Source organism: Toxotes jaculatrix, chromosome 14, assembly GCF_017976425.1.
Source record: "Toxotes jaculatrix isolate fToxJac2 chromosome 14, fToxJac2.pri, whole genome shotgun sequence".
Classification (NCBI taxonomy): Eukaryota; Metazoa; Chordata; class Actinopteri; family Toxotidae; genus Toxotes; species Toxotes jaculatrix.
Window position 1 is genome coordinate 16,369,750 of NC_054407.1, and position 19,236 is coordinate 16,388,985.

The 19,236-nt window shown below is 40.1% G+C and overlaps 1 protein-coding gene across 3 annotated transcripts in view; it reads left to right on the forward strand.

Annotated features, from left to right (window-relative positions):
• agap3 (ArfGAP with GTPase domain, ankyrin repeat and PH domain 3) overlaps positions 1-19,236 on the forward strand; it is a 112,138-nt gene that overhangs the window by 82,702 nt on the left and 10,200 nt on the right. For all 3 annotated transcript variants that reach the window (XM_041054506.1, XM_041054507.1, XM_041054505.1), the window contains exons 13-16: positions 4,671-4,826; positions 14,204-14,358; positions 14,819-14,909; positions 15,725-15,947. In XM_041054506.1, the coding sequence (XP_040910440.1) occupies positions 4,671-4,826; positions 14,204-14,358; positions 14,819-14,909; positions 15,725-15,947 (625 nt within the window). The remainder of the gene's footprint in view (positions 1-4,670; positions 4,827-14,203; positions 14,359-14,818; positions 14,910-15,724; positions 15,948-19,236) is intronic.

Genomic DNA, 19,236 nt, shown 5'->3' on the forward strand with positions numbered 1-19,236 from the left:
ATGAGCTCGAATGAGGCAAATGAGCTGAAAATAACAGTAGAAATATTGTGTCAAATGATAGATATGCTGTTCGTCCTTGGGAAGGAGCGTCTCTGTAATCAGTGCATAGTCAGTGCAGACAGTTGAGGGTTTGTGATGTGCACAGGAAGCAGCATCTCTGCAGCTCAAAAACTTTCTCAGACTGTCTTGTTTTTATGTCACCTTACAACTGAAGAATCTGAATTGAAACAGGAAGATATGTCTGCTGTGTAAAGTGTGACTGGACTATCAGAAAACATAAACTTGATTGAAAAGCAAGCCTCTTATCTTACATCCTAATGTGCCTTCAATAATCAATAGAGGGTGTTCCACAGTGAAGGGTGCTCATGTTTTGCCATTTGAATTGACTTGAACCAAGCCCAATCACTCCATTATCCTTGGTGAAGGTTGCAGGTTAACACAAAATGTGATTCTGAGATGCAAAAACAGCAGATTGATGATTCACAGGAGAATGAATGCATCTTAGCCAGGTAACCATTTCCATATTATTTAAAGAATGTCCTCATTTGTAAACCTATTGAACAAAGGCAGAAGCAGAGGTAGTAACGTCTCTTGAATATTGAGCGCAGATTTTTGATTAAATCCCGGCCCAATTTTTCCATTGCTTGCATTCATAAAGACACCCATTCTTAATGCACCGGATGCTTGTTTAGATCCTGCTCTCCTCGGTACACCTCAATCTTTGAACCTGAATTAAAAGCAAGAGGCTCAAACAGCTGTCAGAGCAATGTGATAGGACCTCTGATAACAGTAACTTAAGTCACGGTCAAAGTGTGAGTAATGTCACATTACTAGAGTGAAAGGATTACTGCAAATCACTGCCGTCCACAGGTAATAATTCAATAACAAATTCAATATTATCCTATTAGTAGACTGAGATATGTTGGCTCACACTCCAAAAATTCTAACAAGTGAAATTACGCTAAAATCTTGTAATGGGAGAAATTGTTTTAAAAATGATGACAATTAAAAATGTACATTTTGGGGGGAAAAAAACATGTTTTTTGTAAAACACAAAAAATAACTAATTGGGAACTAGATTTGAAATGTTTAGTTATTAATGTTTCATTAATAGGTAGGTGAATCAGGTTTAACACTCACCTGGGTCTATGAGAAATTATAATGGTCAGTTATCACTGTTTTCCTACATTTTGTTGAAATAAAAAATCTAGAAAATAATCAGAACATTTATCCACAATAGAAAATATCTGTGAGAAAAGCATTATTTCACTTTTTACCATGAGTTCAAATACAAATTGCCATTACATATTGATGAATCTGTGCTAATTATCACAATTTTGCATGGCCAAGGCCCTGCATGAAAAGTTTGCATCACTTGCTTTTTTCATTTTATCCTGTAGCTCTTCTCTGCACTGTGGTAATTTATATATAAGTGCCTTTTCTTCTCTAAGTTTGCATATGAGGACACAGGTAGTTAATGCACAGATAGCCTTTTCCTGTGGCACTGTGTTTTATACCTTGGCCTCCCGATGCGAGGGTGATAGCATGTGGGGCGTTTGATTTCTACGCCAGGCCGTAATGAAGTTTGACATTTAGTTTGGAGAGAGCAGCAGAGCGCGATCAGGCCTTGATTAGTACGCTCTAATTGAGGATAATAAGGGGGAGGCGGTGATTGTTTCTAATTTTTGCCATTAATTGCAGCCGTTGGTTTTGATTGAGGACAGGCAGGGCTGCCATGTCAAGGGGCCTGGCAGAATCATAGTGCTCCTCACCCGAAGCCTCTTGAATAACAATGAAATGACTCCCCCCCTCCCACCCCCCCCTCCCGCCTCTTTCTCCCTCTCTCTCACCCTTTTTTCATTCTTATTCATTCTCAGTGTGGCATTGGTAAAGGCAGGAAACTGTTAGCAGCCCCCTCTTCGTCTCACCCACAGCCTTCATCCTGAAGCATGTTTAAACTGTCATTTCCGTGGTGGGAGTGTAATACACTGTAATCACAGGTTAGGCTGATACCTATTCTGCTACCCAGGTGATCTTGGTTGAGTAGGAAAGAGACTCCTGATCCCCAGTGTGCTTCATTACCCAGCTTGGTCCTGATGGCCCTCATACACACTAACAGCTAGCTAATAATGCCACAGTGAATTCTCTTCTTGCAGAATCAATCTAGTTCCAACTTCATAATTCTCAACTTAAGAAATATAATCTAGCAATCATGCATAGCTTAGAGCTGAGAACCACTTCAAGAGAAGAATTTACATTATAAACCAGGTCTCAGGTGCTTTGATGTAGTTGCTCACTAGTGTGAACTGTAGTTTTATACATTTCCTGCTCCTGTACCTCCGTGTTACGGTTTTCTTAAAGGCTGATTGGTGGAAACAAAGGGAGGTATATCACCCAGTGTATGTTTCAGGTGCAGGATGAGCAGAGCCAGGGTCATTTTCCACAACATTAGGGCCAGAAATTGATAATTAGAGGTGTTTATGACACGGTTGGGGCCCCTGAGGGGCAGCCCTCCCCTTTAACCTCAAGCGACATTAAACAAATGCTGGCTGTCACGTTGGAGGCAGGTTGGAGTCTTCCACCCGCCATACGGAGCTGTGCTGTCGGGACAGACGCTGGGATGGAGAGGGAGGAGGAAGGAGAGGGGGGTGGGGGGTGGGGGGGGCACATTGAGGACCCCTGTGCCCCCAGCTGTCTGAGCCAGCTAATGACTCGTCTCAGGGGGGCTGTTGTAAGAGAGCAGGGAAATTGAAACAGACGCCTCGACTAGGAGCTGCTACATGTGTGGCTGTGTGCTGCCATTCAAAACACCAGAGAGCTTCATGTATGTGGTCCAGCACAAGCACCAATGTTATGTTTATTAATGTGATGGCTTATAAGCAATATTATTACTTTTTTCACGTAACACATTACTATTTATCCTGAAATATTAATACTACTTTTAAGGATGGTCTCTTAGTGTTTGTTAAATTAAGAGAATTTGGTAATTTCAGACATTCTTGTATACATCAGCTCTCGCTATGATGAATCTCTGAAGCTGAGTACAGACACAGCAATGTGTGTCTCAGGTGTTATCTCCTATATTTTTGCCCACGCTCAAACAATGCGTCCCCGGGCCCTCTAAGCTCCACTCTTCCCCATGTTACCATCTTCAGTCTCCTGCTGAGCCTATCTTACTCTTCCAAGACAGCCCCATCTCCCTAAAGGTAATGACCGAATTAGGCCTAATGTTGTACACTGGCTAATGGCACAGTGCCGCACATTATACCATGTGCAACTGGCAACGACAACAGCAATAATCCCTGAGCCCCTTGTCCTCCTGCAATCCATCCCTGGGGCTGGGACGGTGCACAGGGAAATGAATGGAGTTTGCCACACTACAATGAGCTTTTGATGGGAGACAATGGAGGAGGCTGCCAGCACCACACAGGGTGGTAAGAGGAGAGCAATATGGGGCCCATCTACTGGCCTTCCCTCCCTCCTTCCCTCAGGCCCCTGGCCCCCGCTCCCAGAGTCATAATGGCATCCGGAGGGGGAAAGAAGGGAAAGTGATGTCAAATGTCAGGAAATCAGAAAGATGGCAAGCTGACAACCCCCTCCTATCGTCCCATCCCTCCTATCCCTTTGCCCAACGGTAGCACAGGTTAATATCACATTTATAAAATCACTTACAAGAAACAAAGCCGGCTCTTAGCCCCCTGTCACTCTCAGACAGTCATATAGAGAGCTTTGCTGCGGGCTAACTTAGGTAACCATTTGTTCACTGATAGCCCCATACCTGTCCTTCACTCTATCTAAAGCTGGAGTCACACAGTTACTTTTGGAGCACTCAAAGCCATTTCCAACTCTTTACTGCTGTGGACACACTTTTGTGATGTGACAAGTCTGCCCCTGCTTTGCATGAAGGTTTCAATAATGTCATTCATTATTCATGCTCGGTCTCATTTCACAATGATGCACATACCTTTCCTCACTTTTTGAATTGGATAAGTCAAACTGCCAGCTGCCATCTTAGTGTATTTTTGGAAGGAAGAGCTTCTCATTTTTTAAATCTATTCCCTTTTATACTCTGTTTCAGCCAGAGCAAATTCTAGTGTCTATTTCACCAAGTCATTTTTATTTTTAAATTTGACGCTTGTTCTTCATCCGTCTTCTGCAGTTCTTTATCTGTATATTATGGTTCATCTTAAGAAATGTGACCCAATTATGTATAATATTTCAGATCCATCATGTAATTTTTGTGGCCTATAATATTCATTTGAAAATTTTTGCATTGTTGTGTAAAAATTTCTACATGCTTCCCTGGTAAATCAGCCCCAAATTTTGTCGCTGTTATTAAAATGATTCAGACAAGAATTTAGTGGGTCCACACAAAGCTTATTACCCTTGTACTAATGACCAACCAATGGGGCATGTGCATTCAAAGCGAAAAATTTTAACTACTTTAATTCACAAGAGGTTTCTATGCAAAGATTGTGGTTTGTTCTAGGATTGTTCTTTGCAGAGATTATTTACACCTGGTTAGTCCTGTGGAACTGTAGATACCAAGCTGAAGCTGTGACAATGAAAACTAAACCCATCTACATGGTCACTATGTGTAAAACAAAAATACAAACTATTTATTTAGCATATTAAAGTAATGATTTTTTCCCCTGTCTGTCTCTTTTCAGCCAATGGGATGAGTGATCCTGCAAATTCCAGTGTGGGCAGCGCAACAAGTCCCAAACTTGAGCCACCCCCTTCGCCTCACGCCAACCGCAAGAAACACAGACGGAAAAAGAGCACAGGCATCACAAAGCCAGATGGCTTATCTGCAGGCAATGAAGGTACAAAAAATTCTGCATTAGTTTTGAAATGACCAAAACTACTGAAACAAAAAAAGAAATTGTCCATGAGTTGCACAGGTGCTTAAGTGGCCGAACATTCACATATCAATGTGGAGACCGAGGTTCATTTCCTGGTAGTGCAAGTAGAAAAAAACATGTCACACATCCAGATCTTTCCACATTAATTTGTTTATAAGTTTCTATGTCCAGCTCAAGGCAGAAAAACCCACAGATGTTTCAGCTACTTCTCCAGTGTGCAAAACTGATTCACAATTAGCACTCTTACCTGTAGGGAAGCCGGTGAGGGATTATGTCCTTGGTGGTGCACAAGTGGCTCATATTGGATGGTGTGTGCAGCTTCACAGATCAGAGGTGGATCAGATTTGGGAGATAATGCAAACCTGAGAATTACGCCCACCCAGTGTAGCTCCCAACTGGCAGGTGAAAGGAAATGATAAATTACTCTGTGGTATATCAGAGGAGTCAAAACAACTGCCCTCACTAAATTAGGGGAAAATCTTTACATTGAACTTCATAGAAACTTGTCATGCTTATTTCAATACGTTTCCTATTTCACCAGTCATAAAGCAGCCACACACAGATTCAGTGATTCACTTTGAATTCTACAACTTCTACGTACTGATATGATTTCTCCACTCATTATGTAAAAGAGCATGTACTCTTCTATATTCTGACTGAATGCGTCTGTGAAGTACATAAAGGTATGTAGTTTTGTATCTCTATGTGGCCCCCTGCACAGTGCGCCCTCACAGCCCCCATTTCTTTTCCCGTCATGTGAATAGCCTGATCTCAGGAAGCCGTTGCCCTCCTCAGCAGGGGAGTGGCAGTCGGCTCTCCACCCAATTAATAATGATTCTCCAGCCCAATGATGAATGGAGTACCCTAATTGGATGGCATTGTGAAAACACTGAGACGCATTTCAGAGGCCATAAAACTGATGTCACCGGAGCGCGATGATCAATCAACAAGATTGATACGCTGGATAACAACAACAATGGCATTGACGCCTCCTAAATGGGGCTTAGCATTTATAATCATTATACTTTTTTATCATGGTCTTTGACAGCTTCTCTTTAAAGTCTGAATGGGTCTGTTGACCACATTGTTGTTTGGAGTGAACATCATCAGCATCTCAGAGATAAGTGCCCAAAAGACAAGTGGTGCTGTTTTTATTGTTAGTGTAGTATGTAGTCACATCAGCATCAGTAGTAGTAGTCACATCGGGCATTATCACTGATATTTTGACAATATATAATGAGTTGCTATATATATACAGCCTGCAACTCCCAGCATCTCCTCAAGCCTGGTCTTTCTTGAAGATGTCCATTACTTAAATTCAGCATTACTTAGCTCTTAATGGGTGTCTCCTGACAGAATTACACAGTCGCATTAAAGCCTCGAATGAGTGATGGCTGGCATTATCAAACATAATCAAGTCTCATCGATATAGGTTGGCATAATTGAAGTCAGATCAGCCCTGGACTTCCTGAGGAGGAACTCTAAGAGTAATCATACTGGAGGAGGCAGATTCTGAATGTTTCTCACGTCATCAAACACGCACATTGTTTTCTATCTTTCTCATTGTTCTCTGCGAGGTTTTCTATTAGCATCAACTTGTCTGTTCTGCTGAATGCTCTGGAATACAGACGTATCACTTAAATATTGGATGCACCCAAGTCTGGGATGTGAGTTGTGTCTCCTGTTGAAAGAACAGGCGAGAGAGAGAGAGAGGAAAGGAGAAGAGAGGAGAGGAGAGGTGGGATCCTTGAATAAATTGCTATCAGTTTGTCTCATTTACGGGGCAATCAGAAGCGTGCAATGCAGGCTGAAATTGAATTTTAGTAGTTGTGAAGCGTCATAAATCAAAACAGCGTGAGCGTCTTAAGGTGAGAAATCATTTTGGTCAACATGGAACGTGCAGGATGTACAAGGGAGCCTGGAGAAACTGTTGCTGCACCATCATTTCCAAATATGGCACTACAGTACTTAGCTGCTCTTCTACATGGCTGCTGAAGTGGCAGAAAATCCCAGGCATATTTTACAACTTCAGGTTCATTATTATGATTATGAAAGACTAAATGACAAACAATAAATGTACACAAACCTTGAAACAGGTTTGGTTGACTCCTTGTAAAGTCCAGCTAATGACCTTAAAATCACATTTAATCTCTTGTATTATCTATAAAAAGAAATCCATTGCACATCGATGTAAAGATATATCTATTTCTAATTAATTTAAAGTTGTATTTGGGATCGTCTATCAATTCTCTGTTTGTCTACAGTGCTACACTTCCACCAAGGATATGCACAATGGACACAGTCCCTAATATCCTATGCACTGTCAGAGCTGTGTGGTGTAATGAACTTCTCATGTGCTTAAAGAATGATGCAGGATGCATGGCGAGACAACTGACAGCCCCGTAATGTGTTTCCCAGCAGCCACCCGGCGACGAGTTCTCTCGGTGTGTCGCTCGCCATAAACCCACTGGAAAATCGATGGCCGATAAAGAGTTGTGTTCAGGGGGAGCCCCCTCTGATTAATGCAGACTGTCAGGGAGCATCATTAATGTATTTCTCTTTTAAAGAAAGTGTATCAAATGCTCATTGTTTTGGGGGTTTTAGCTTGTCCACTGTGAGCAGAAAGGGAGGTGCAGGAATGGAGAGGAATGGAGGAAAATTGTGATGAGAGACTCCTTCCTGATTCTTTTTATGGGTGAAGACATTTACTCCTGCGAAGGTCACAGAAATCAGGGAGAAAACAAGAGCTAAATGCTTTTAATGTAAAGCAGGTGTTAAGGTCTTCATTTACATCTCCATCGCAAGGTTTGATTTGATGCAATTTCAGAGAAAGGTATTAAATTAAACCAAATCTCATCAACTGTAACAGGCATTTTTGCACATTTTTAGCAAAAATGCAAAAGGCCTCCTGCACTAACAGAAGGTAACAGACTAAAGGGATCACCCATACTGCAAGACATGCACTCTACAAGCTATAATGAACTCAAGTGCAGGACTGAGGCCAGTTAACGTTATTTTAACAAACTCAATTTTTGTAATCCATCTTAAATTGGTTAATAAACCTCTTATTTAATTAAAGATGTCAATAACTGAATTTAATACACAATTAGTTTCATTTTAAAGTGATTGTAAGTATTCCTCCACTAGATTGGATCAGAAATTAGAGAAGAATGGGAAAATAATTGTTATATTTGGAGAAAATGGATCCTGAAACTTAAAACAGAGTCTGAGGAGGCTGGTGATAATGTTAGCTTTTTTGTTACATAGCTGCAGATTATGTTATCAGCCCTTATGAATTCAATTTAAATAAAGTGGAGCACTGGTGGAATATTACAAATAATACACTTATACTGTGTATGTACATGTTTGAACTCATGTACTGTACCACTTAAACCATATTTTAAAATTAAACCTCACATCATTCTGCTCCAAAAATATAGCACTGCTGCATATCCATGGTGCTTGAACAAATACACTGCTTGCTATATGAACAAAATGAGCAAAACGAGCAAAACTGTATAAATAAGAGTAGTTAGGCTTTAATAATAAACTAGCGTGTCTTCATCAGGGTTATAGAATAAGGAAGCTGTTGACAAAGATCATTAACTCTTGGATGAAGATGAGGTTCCACAAAGGAATGTGGATCCATTGGGCTCAGTGCCAAAGTTACTAGTAACTGGACACTGAGGAACTGGGATGAATTGGCTTCAGTAATCAGAAATGACCTTGATACATACTTAAAATAATTTCTTTACAACACTGTTATAATCACCATTTGTCAGTTTTTTCTCTTCTTTCTTGACCTTTTTAACATTTTGTAGCTAATATTAGTTGCTGTCTGCTCTTGTATTTCTTTTGTGGACTTTGGTTGTTTTACACTGCAGACGTGTTACAGGTTTAGATCAGAAGAAAACAAGAATCCTGATGGTTTTGACTCACTGATACTCACAGATAGACAAGATATTGTGTTCCCTCTCTGCTCTACACTACGAAATAACCCGTGTCCACTGTCCATCAATAATAATGTTAAGTTTGCACTGAGAGGCCAACTTAATCCAGTATCCTATTGTCCTGTACCTCAGTAAACTAAGGGTTAATATCCTCTGGAGTCCAGCTGAGGATTAGGAAATGGAGGTTTAACTGCCTGTGCTAATGGTGGGTGTTTATCTCAATACTTTGTTTTGTCACTCCCCGACTCGCTCTCATTTCCGAAAGCTGTCCCTGGAGCCTCCACTCTTGTAATGGCTTAGCTTTCTGAGCGCCACAGTATGGAGGGAAAGGAATAACAAGATTCTCATTTGGGCTCTATACACACTGCCCACAGATACATGTATAATTGGCCCTGTTTTCATTCTGCTCTGTTGTTAAATGCACTAGCTATTAGGGTAGTGGTATTGGTGCTGATTTCATGTGTTTGTTTATTGTTGGAAGGTGTGCTCCTTGTTTGTTTGAGCATGTGCGTGTGCATGGAAAAGTGTGTATGTGTGTGTATGTGTGTGTCAGACAGATAAAGAGTGTGCTCTATCTCTCTCTCTCTCTCTCTCTCCCTCCCTGCTCTCTTCTTTCTGAGTTTGGTCGTGGTTCCCCTGGGGCCCCTGTCGCAGTAATGGCCTGCTCCTGATTGCTCTGATACAGGTTAGGAATATTGGCTTTAATGATGTGTAAAATGAGCAAGCAGTGCCTGTGACATTTACAGATGGCACCGCCTTGGCCTGTTCTTCCCAACTGCTCGTTAATTCACGGGAACGGCAAGCACTTCTTTAAGTGACTGCCTGATGCATGCATACGACACAACAAAACACATCCTACACACCACAACAATAGCTCACCTTGTGTACCTCTGCACCTTGTCACCATTTCAGCCAAGTGTTCATACAAATGGATTAAAAAAAAAACAAGGAAGGAGTCCTCAAGGCTAAGGACTGTTTGCTAAGTCCTTTCCGAGGGTCTGTCACACTGGTCTCCAGAGGTCTTTGAGAGGCTTAGACAGAATAGATGCTGTGTCGCTGCCTGCTGTATAGACAGCGCAGCTGGGCTCAGCACCAAACCCCCGAGGTGGTAATCTGGTCCACAGGTCCTCGGTGGTGCATCTGCTGCACATACACATCAACAGAGGAATCACCGTCTTCGGGTCGTCCTCTTGTCCTTCAGGTTCCAGTTTGATTTTCATGTCAAACATACTGTACAGACATACCTCTATGACGTACAGCACCTCAGCAGTTTTAAAAAGGAGAAGATTTTCCTTTAATGACAGCCAGTCTGTGTTGGAAGAAGTGCTCAGAATTTAAATTACTTGGTTTCAAGTAAAAGTCCTGCGTTCAAAATCCCACTGAACAGAACAGAAATATGTATCATCTAAGTCTACTCAAAGTATCATGACATTATTTGATTCTTAGTACTCATTCATCAAGCAGCTTTTTACAGTTATAGCTTGTAGAAGTGGAGCTAGTTTTAACTACTTTAAATAGGTAGGTGGTGTAGTTCAGTGGATCCCAACCTAGGTGTCGGGCCCTTTTTCTTGGACCTTTTCTGTGATCTTTGATGTTTGTGAAGTATTGGATAATTTGACTTTTTGGGCCTTGAACAATATATTTGATTTTATTTCACAATTAAAATCACGGAGGTAACAACTCATAAACATCTGAAATGTTAAAATAAAGCCCGACCAGATCCTGCTTTTGTCTAAGAAGGATGGAAACTTACAACCTTAATCCTTAACAATAAATTGTGTTTAATAAGCTCATAGTATGTGTTCTTTTATGTAAAATTATTAACTGGAAAGTAACTTGTAACTGTCTAGTAAATTTAGTGGTGGAAAATTTACAGTATTTCTGTCTGAAATTTTATGGGCTAAAAGTATAAGGAAGCATAAAATAGAAATACTCAAGTGAAGTTCAAATACCTTAAATATACGTAGTTACTTTCCACCACTGCATCCTGAAAATATAAAAAAAAAAATACATTTACCATCTATTTTTGTAGCAGTCATTTACTATTGGCGAAACATTCAGTTTATTAAAGTGCTGCTGTGTTGCTACTAGAAGCCATCAACTATCTGATGAACAGCATCTGTAACTGAGAGGTTCCCGAACAGTTTTATGATCCATGTAAATGGTGGACGATGAGTATCTTTATCTGTTCCTTCCTTTTTGTAGCTCTATGGCCATTACACTCTAATTTCCTTTTTATTATGCCATGTTAATTAAGGAAAATCATATTTTGCTCATTCTTCACAGTTGGCTCCTCTGTTGCCTTTAAATTGTGTTCTTCCTTGTCCGCCCACTGGCAGAGCTCTGTTAATTTATTTCTAATTGGCAAGAACTTGTTGATTGTAGGCTCGCAGATAGATATGGTCAGGAGGTTAATGCTCATGTTAATGTGACAAGGTGATCGTTCCTCTGCTAGCCATGTTCTAACTGCAACCCCTGAGTAATAACAGAAGCACTAATGGCCCTTTTACAAGCTCATCATGCCAGGTGCCTGTAAGATAGCAGTGATGCCTTTGACGCATTGTTCACGCTCAGATTTACTGTCTGTGAGATCAACATTTTGACCTCAGCATCATGCTTACATGGAGCAGAATTACTTTGGCTTATGGAGGTGAATTGCCACACTGTGGACGACATTAAAAAGTAATATCAGTGTGCTGGAGCTGCATGTAATGACAATACCTGTGTCACACGTAAAAGACTCCTGCTGCTCATGGTTCTTGGTCTCTTCAGTCGCGACTGTATGTCTCACATATGCATTACTATGCATGGAGAATTAGATTTGTTTTCCCTTGTATACTCATCAGTTTAAGAAATCAGCCATCCGTTGCTTTTTTAATCTCCATAATGAAAGTGTTTTAATGCCTCCAATTTATTGCCTGGGCAGCCAACAGAATAATTAGCTTTGTTCAGGTTTTTAAAAAGATGAAAACTCAAGTATAACAACATTTGCGTCTGGGAACCACAAATTCTAATCAAATGCATTAGTTATTGTACCTGAAGGTATATTGGACTGGAAAAAAATTGATTTCTTTTTCTATGTATTCTAATTAATCAAGCTTTTTTCTTTTTAAATTTCTCTTTTTATGTTTTTTGCTTCTATTATCCTTCTTGTGTTAGGTTCCTTTAAGCTGACCATTTTTATACCATCAAATAAAGAATTTCATAATATAATCCCTGCTATTGCTTTAAAATGTCACACCAACAAGACGACTTTTTCTCTGTAAGTCTACATAAAGACACTCCCAAGTCTTTATTGATTCTCCGTGACCTGTTGTCAATTCCACAAACTAAATCAGATAATTGAAGTCAGTGTCAAGATAATTGGATTATTGCTTTCCCCCTCAAGAGGTGGCCCTCCACCACTGCAGCACAGGGATTACTACATTAGTGGTGTCCGTCAGATATCTGTCATTTAGCTGCACAAGGCTGTCTCTCACACCAAGGACGGCGAATTGATTATAAATATAAAGTGCAGTTGTTTCTTTAATCAGATGATTTGTCTGATGATCTTATTATTATGAGATTGCCATCATTTTATACAGGGTTAATTTAACATTGAACATTTCCTCGCTCATCAGCAGAAGTCTAAATGTATTTGTGCAAAGAAAAAAACTTTGCTTTGTAATGTAGCTTCTGTTAATGATAAATGGTGTCAACACTTTGGGTAATTAATACAGAGCGCTAATAGTGTATCGGCAGAACTACTTCCAGGACATAGTGGATCAAAGCTACGCAGGAAAAAAACATTCCCCTTGTGTCTACTTGCCTGCAGTCCTCCAAACATGGTTTATGCAAATGAGATGACTATTTGCATAGACATAATTAGGTAATTACAAATCATTTGGCTATGAGCTCAAGCATGTGCAGAGACCAGAGATGTAACACGAGTCACATTGTACAGTACGGAGTTAATGAATTGCTTCTGAACAGCAGAGGCATTACAGCATGTGTTGGAACATATGTTGTGTCAGACCTCTTGTTTGAAAACGACAGGTGACATTTTCATAAATCCCAGTTAAACACAAAGAGAAGATGTAAAGAACCACGGCACTGATTCTTTCCTTCATTTTCAAATGAAGTAAAATAAGTTTGTGTTTAAAAAAAATGATCTAAGAAAGAAAAAAAATCCTAAAATATCATTCATACGGACTTTGTTGATGACAGTTGATGGCAAAGTATAAACAATTTAATACTATAAGTCATGGTTAATCTTATAAGACAATGGTTTTGAAATATCAAAAAAAATATCTAGTCTCCAGCTTTGTCCTGTATGCTGAAACGCAAAATCAAATCAAATGGTCAGTGCAACAGTTTACACTGAAAAAAACATTCAGTTAAGAAATTAGAAGGACTATGTCTTTGTCCTAATTTCTTCAAACTGCAAATGAAATATGGTCATGTTGTATTAGATGCAGTGATCTGCTGTGGCACTGGCCTGGTGAAAACGAGACAGGCTGAGGGGGGAGTTGATCATACTAGGAAAGTACTGTTAGTAATACTGAAAGCTGAGTTAGTTGGCCAAGTGGTTGTCCATAAGTGAGAGAGCTGGCAACAATGTAGACGTACTTCTATCCTGTTATAGTCCTGTTGAGCGCTTCGGAGTGCACCAAAACACAAAAGTTTTAGCCTCAGTTTATTTGTGTTTAATTTCTACAAGAAGCCAGTTCATCGGTAGTACAGATGTTTGCTGTAACTAGTTAGTTAGCTGTAAAAGATACGCAATGAGTGTGTGACTGTGTGTGCCTGTTGGCTAAGACGCACACTCATTTTAATACTTACCAGAAACTGTAGTGTTTTGACTCATTATGGAATTGCATAGAGACTCTCAAAAAATAATAAAGTTGAATAACAAAAACCTCATTTGAAAAGATTTATTATTATGTGTTGCTGGTGATTGGTAATTGCAGTGGTCTTTAAAGTTGTTGGACTCAGGAAGGAAGGAATTAAAATGTGTATTGGCATTTATGAGATTGGAGATTTTGAGACATCATCAAACAAAACAGCAGTGCCAGGGTGCGTAGGAGGTGCCAAGAAATGTTGCTGAGTTTAACAGAAGCCCATTCCATCGCGCGTTTGTGCATCGATGGGCCTCAATCACTGAGCTGTGCCGCTGATTTGCAGAGTCAGATTGCACAACCGACATGCGTGTTGCTCCAGCTAACGTGTGCCCCTTCACTGTGGTGACAGGTGATTTTCTACCACGCAGACATGAAGCAGAAAGAAGCCTAAACCTGTGCACATCCTCTTTGTGCAAGAAAATGGAAAGAGTACCAACTACGTATTTGATGTATATAGGATTTGTGTTTTTGATTAAGTAACAATTCATTGGTCATTTGTGTTTTTCAGAGCAAGAGGATTCCTTTGAGTTCATCATTGTGTCGCTGACGGGTCAGACGTGGAACTTTGAAGCATCTACGTACGAGGAGAGGGAGCTGTGGGTCCAAGCGATCGAGAGCCAGATCTTTGCCAGCCTGCAGTCTTGTGAGAGCATAAAAAATAAGGTACAGTAGGTCATGAAAGATGAGAAATATTAGAAGAACTGGACAGTGCTGGTGATCATCATCTAATCACAGCATCGTCATCATCCTGCAATTCTGCTACTCAACCCCCCCCCCTTTTCTTTCCGACCTTTATTGTGCCCTCGGCCTCCCCCGCCCCTCCTCACCCACTTCAAGCTGTCACATGTGGGAGGTTGTCAGACAGGTGCACCGCAGTGTGGGGGATCTCTTATTAGAACTGACAGACATCAGAGATAGTACACAGCTTGTGTCAGCATACTGGGATAGACACGGCCTCATTTTCATATTCATATTTTCTCTGCCTCAGTCTTTTTCTAAGACTTTGAAACACCACCCCCCCCTCTCCCACATCACTGGTCGTCTGTGATTTGAGTCCAGCTATAATTGTTTGCCTTACATACCTTAGTTCCTGCTGACTTATTCTTTGCCTCGTTCTTTTCAGTCTCGGTTAGGTAGCCAAAGTGACGCGATGGCCATTCAGTCCATACGAAACGTGAGGGGGAACAGCTTCTGTGTGGACTGTGATGCACCCAGTGAGTATGATTCTTCACCTCAAAAAAGCTGATATCTCTTCTACAAAGCAGAAAGTGAAAACCCTCCAGTCAGGCTAGATTTCAGGACTTTATTCAACCTGACGACCTATTCTTTTATGTTTTTGTTACCTTGTTATAATGCAACTTACTTATAGTAATGATATTACTTGACAGTGTTTATGCTGTTTTTTTGTTTTCTAAAATACTGTCACTATGATGTTGGCTTTTTAATGTTTTTATTGTCGTTCTGGTTAAGATTGTATTTTATTCTGCCAACTCAAAACAGGAACAAAATATTTGTTTGCCAGCTCAGATTAGGTGTAGTTGTCACTGCCAGTAACACATTAGGCAAGCTTGCCCATTAACTGTGGAACGTCAGGAATAAAACACACAGAAATGGTATAAAACTTTTTTTTTACCGTATATAGTCTCTTTGCTGATGGGATTTTTCTTAATTGCCTCTGAGAAAACAACACCAGTTTACCTCAAGCTAGAGGTGACAGAGCCAGTATCAGAGACCTTTACAGGAACTGCATCTTAAAGGCTTCAAAACTTAGCAGTGATAGATACTGCAGTGCAGATGCAGTATTTGCCTAGATCCAAGTTTAAACCTTGGATCTTATTGTAAGTAGAAAATATTTTTAGAACATATGAATGCATTGTAATCCTTATAAAACCATTTTTCTGAAAAAGTTGTTATCAAGAGGAAAATAAAGGAGATAATCATAAATCTCCAGTTCACACTAATAAATTAAGCTTCTCATGTCACTTGTCCTGCTCCGTTGTCATGATCATTTTTTTGTCCTGTCATGCAGACCCAGACTGGGCTAGTTTGAACCTGGGTGCCCTGATGTGCATCGAGTGCTCGGGCATCCACAGGAACCTGGGCACCCACCTGTCTCGCGTCCGCTCCCTGGACCTGGACGACTGGCCGGTGGAGCTCAGCATGGTGATGACCGCCATCGGAAACGCGATGGCCAACAGCGTTTGGGAGGGCGCTTTGGAAGGCTACACCAAGCCGGGGAGCGACAGCACCAGGTTAGCATCCTTCTGCAAATAAAAGGTGCTGCTTAATGAAGCATACAGAGATTATAGAATGAGAAGCCAGCACTGTCTTCTCTCCATTAGCTGCCATTTATTAGCCACCCACATTTCAGCACAGGCACTTCACACCACAAAATGCTCCATAAGAAGCACCAGGGGTCCATAAATGTCAGTCTATTGAGCCAAGAACGCAGTATTTTATGTTTCAGTGTGACTCTGTCCTGTACACAGTGATCACAATGCTTCTGTTTCATTTGAGTCAATATCTTGTTGGCATCTATATCCCTTTGATTCTTCATTTTAGGCTATAATATGTAGTATTTCCACGACAATATCTTTTGTCCCTCCACTTGAAACCCATAGTTCATGAAAAGAGTGTTGCACTTGACATTTTGCAGTTACCTGATAAATACCCCGACTATCTCCAAATCCATCAGGTTTGTCATTTGACATGTACGTGCTAATCAAAAAAAGATCTTATAATCCTAAACTACATCTGAAACCAGCCCAAGCCTTTTGTTCCTGCTCAGTATCAGTGCGTACAGATGGGAGTTTAATAGTAAGCAGGATTACAGATTTCAGAACTTCTACAAGACAGTTTTTTTCTTTTACTTTTCGATCCTAACAAGTAGCTTTCCATCTTTTTAATAAGTATCTCTTTAAAAATTATACTTTGCCACTTACCCTGTGCTACTCTGCCCTAACCTACCTCGACAACTATCTGTTCCCTTTCCTCTGAGGTACCCAGATCTGGTAGGAGGATTGTTTATCTCTTGGTGACAGGTGAGACCTAGCGTCCCAGTCTGACTAATGACCTGCTGTGTGGCTGTGCAGGTAATTAAGCACACCATTATGGCTAAACCCCACCCCAAGAGCCAGGCCCTCGGGCCCCAAGCTGCCCTGTCACATATCCATCACACAGGGCCGGGTCATCACTCTGTCTGTCACAGCAAAGACTGTCTGTAGGGTCTCCCTGGTGGCATTAGACTGTTTTAACATCACAGCTTTATAACTTTGTTAAGAAAAGTGACATACCAACAGAGAGACTACTGCTACTACTGCTGCTACAACAGTACTGAAAAATAATACAAATATTATAAAATACAGCGTTAAGACAGCATTAAGGACCGTGATGTGTGTTGTCCTGTCACCTAATTAGATATTAATGACATCACATGGATTAATGTGATGTATTCTGATAGCAATAATCTACTGTTTTATTCAGTGGGGGGGCAGTATGTATAGTATGTTTACACTGCTGGTCATAAAAAGCAAATAATGTGAAGATTTCACTTTAGGATCTGGGAATTGTGGCAGTTATTTTTCCCTATTTTCTAACATTTTTATAGAGTAAATCAATAATAAAAAATAATCACTGTGACAAATATGCAGAGATTTTATTTTTGACAGGATGGAAAAACCTCCATAATGTGACATCCCGCTTGAATATGATAATAAAATTTAAGAATTGAATTTTGAGCTAAAAAGCTTCAGCTGACCTGATGAACTTATCTCTTCACAGCCTGTGTGAGCAGGAGGAACAATTACAGTGGCTAATAACTCTTTGAATGTACATATGGGCATGTCAGTGTTGTTCTAAGACAGAGTTTTAAAAAAAAGTGTGTGCAGATCCTTTAAGGGTTTGCAGCTCTTCAAGATAGGGTTTTACTTATGTCAGTGTATGTTGTATGTAATTGTAAAAGCCATACCAACAATATTATATATTAAAACAAAATTGAACTAATACGTCATGCATGAAAAGAACATTAAATGGTAAGAGAAGACCATCAAATCAACAGTGGAGCAATATCAATATCCCTAAGAGATGGTTGTATTTTGTGGCTCTTATGTTTAGGAAAGACATTTAATTTGCACATACTGGGACCATTTGAATACTTAGCCATCTTTTATAATTGTTAACTAAAAAGCAGTTTGCAAATGAAAAATGTTCCATTGTTCTTTCAGTCCACTGTAACAGTCTCTCCTCTTGATTCCATCCTCCGCTCTCCGGCCAGTTCAGAACTGAATGATGGCCTACAGTTATTTATTGAATGGTATCTGTGCTAAAGTGCTCCGCTGTGCACTTGATGAAAGATTATTGATGTTGATTCCTCTCCCTACCACTGTCAGTCCCACGTCGCCTAAAGCAGGAAGGTTCGTCATTGTCTTAAAAATCCGATCTTATCCCGCAGCAGCATCTCCATTAGTTTTCACTGTCAAACAATAAATCTCATTTGCAGCAAAACTAATCCTCAGACAAAAAACAGCAGTTGTAAATATCACATATGGCCACTGGTTATTGAGATGCTGCTGATTTTGTTGTTGATAGAATAATGTTGCCTTGTGGGATAAACGTTAGTATCAAATTATTTTTGCTTTATCATGAATGATGAATTATGACCAACTTAATGGGATGTAGTTTTTTTTTTTTCCCTTTCTTTCTACACAATAAATCCTCACCTCAGTCTCCTCCTGTGTACGCTGCTCTTAACTTGAGTGGAGCACATGCGAGAGGATTTTAATTGTGTCACATTGGTGACATGAAGCAGCTTTGTGATGGCACCTAGGCAGGCAGTATATGGCTCGCGACTCCCACTAAACATTAGTGACACCTAATCTAAACGATTCAGTAACTACCTGAATATCAGCTCAGTGTCTGATTGAATGTCTCCTGCAAGACTAGTTTTACCCCTTGCATTTTTGAGATTTAACTTAAAAGCGTTCATCCACAAGATTGGTTTAGCTTATGATATTCAGGATCGAGAGAACACAATATACAGATTTGTCGAACGCAGAGCCGCACAGCATCAGCATCAAATTGCTGATGTACATCAGACTGATTACAGGCGTTTTAATTGAAACACATGTTCGTATCCATGCATATGTACGTGCATGTTACCTGATCACCTGCTTTTAAGCATTTTTAAGTTGCAACTAATGACTTTATGAAAGATTAATAAACAATTTCCTAATGCTTCTAAGATCTATAAGCCATTAATTGGAACACATTTGGGATTGCCAGATAAACAAGCAGCATGAATAAAGGCTTTCTAATAGGCCCTTTTCTGCAGTTGTAAGTTTCCATATTTTATTAGAAATACACAGATTTTAGTCCAGATTGTCTGCAGCCCTTTTCCAGACAGTTCAGCCTGGCTAAGTGATTTTTTTCAAAACCTTGCAACCCATAGGTTGTTCCTATTAATGGCTTATAACGTATTGATATGTAAGTTATGATTTATTTACCATTAACGAAGCCATTAGTTACAATGTATAACCCATTTAT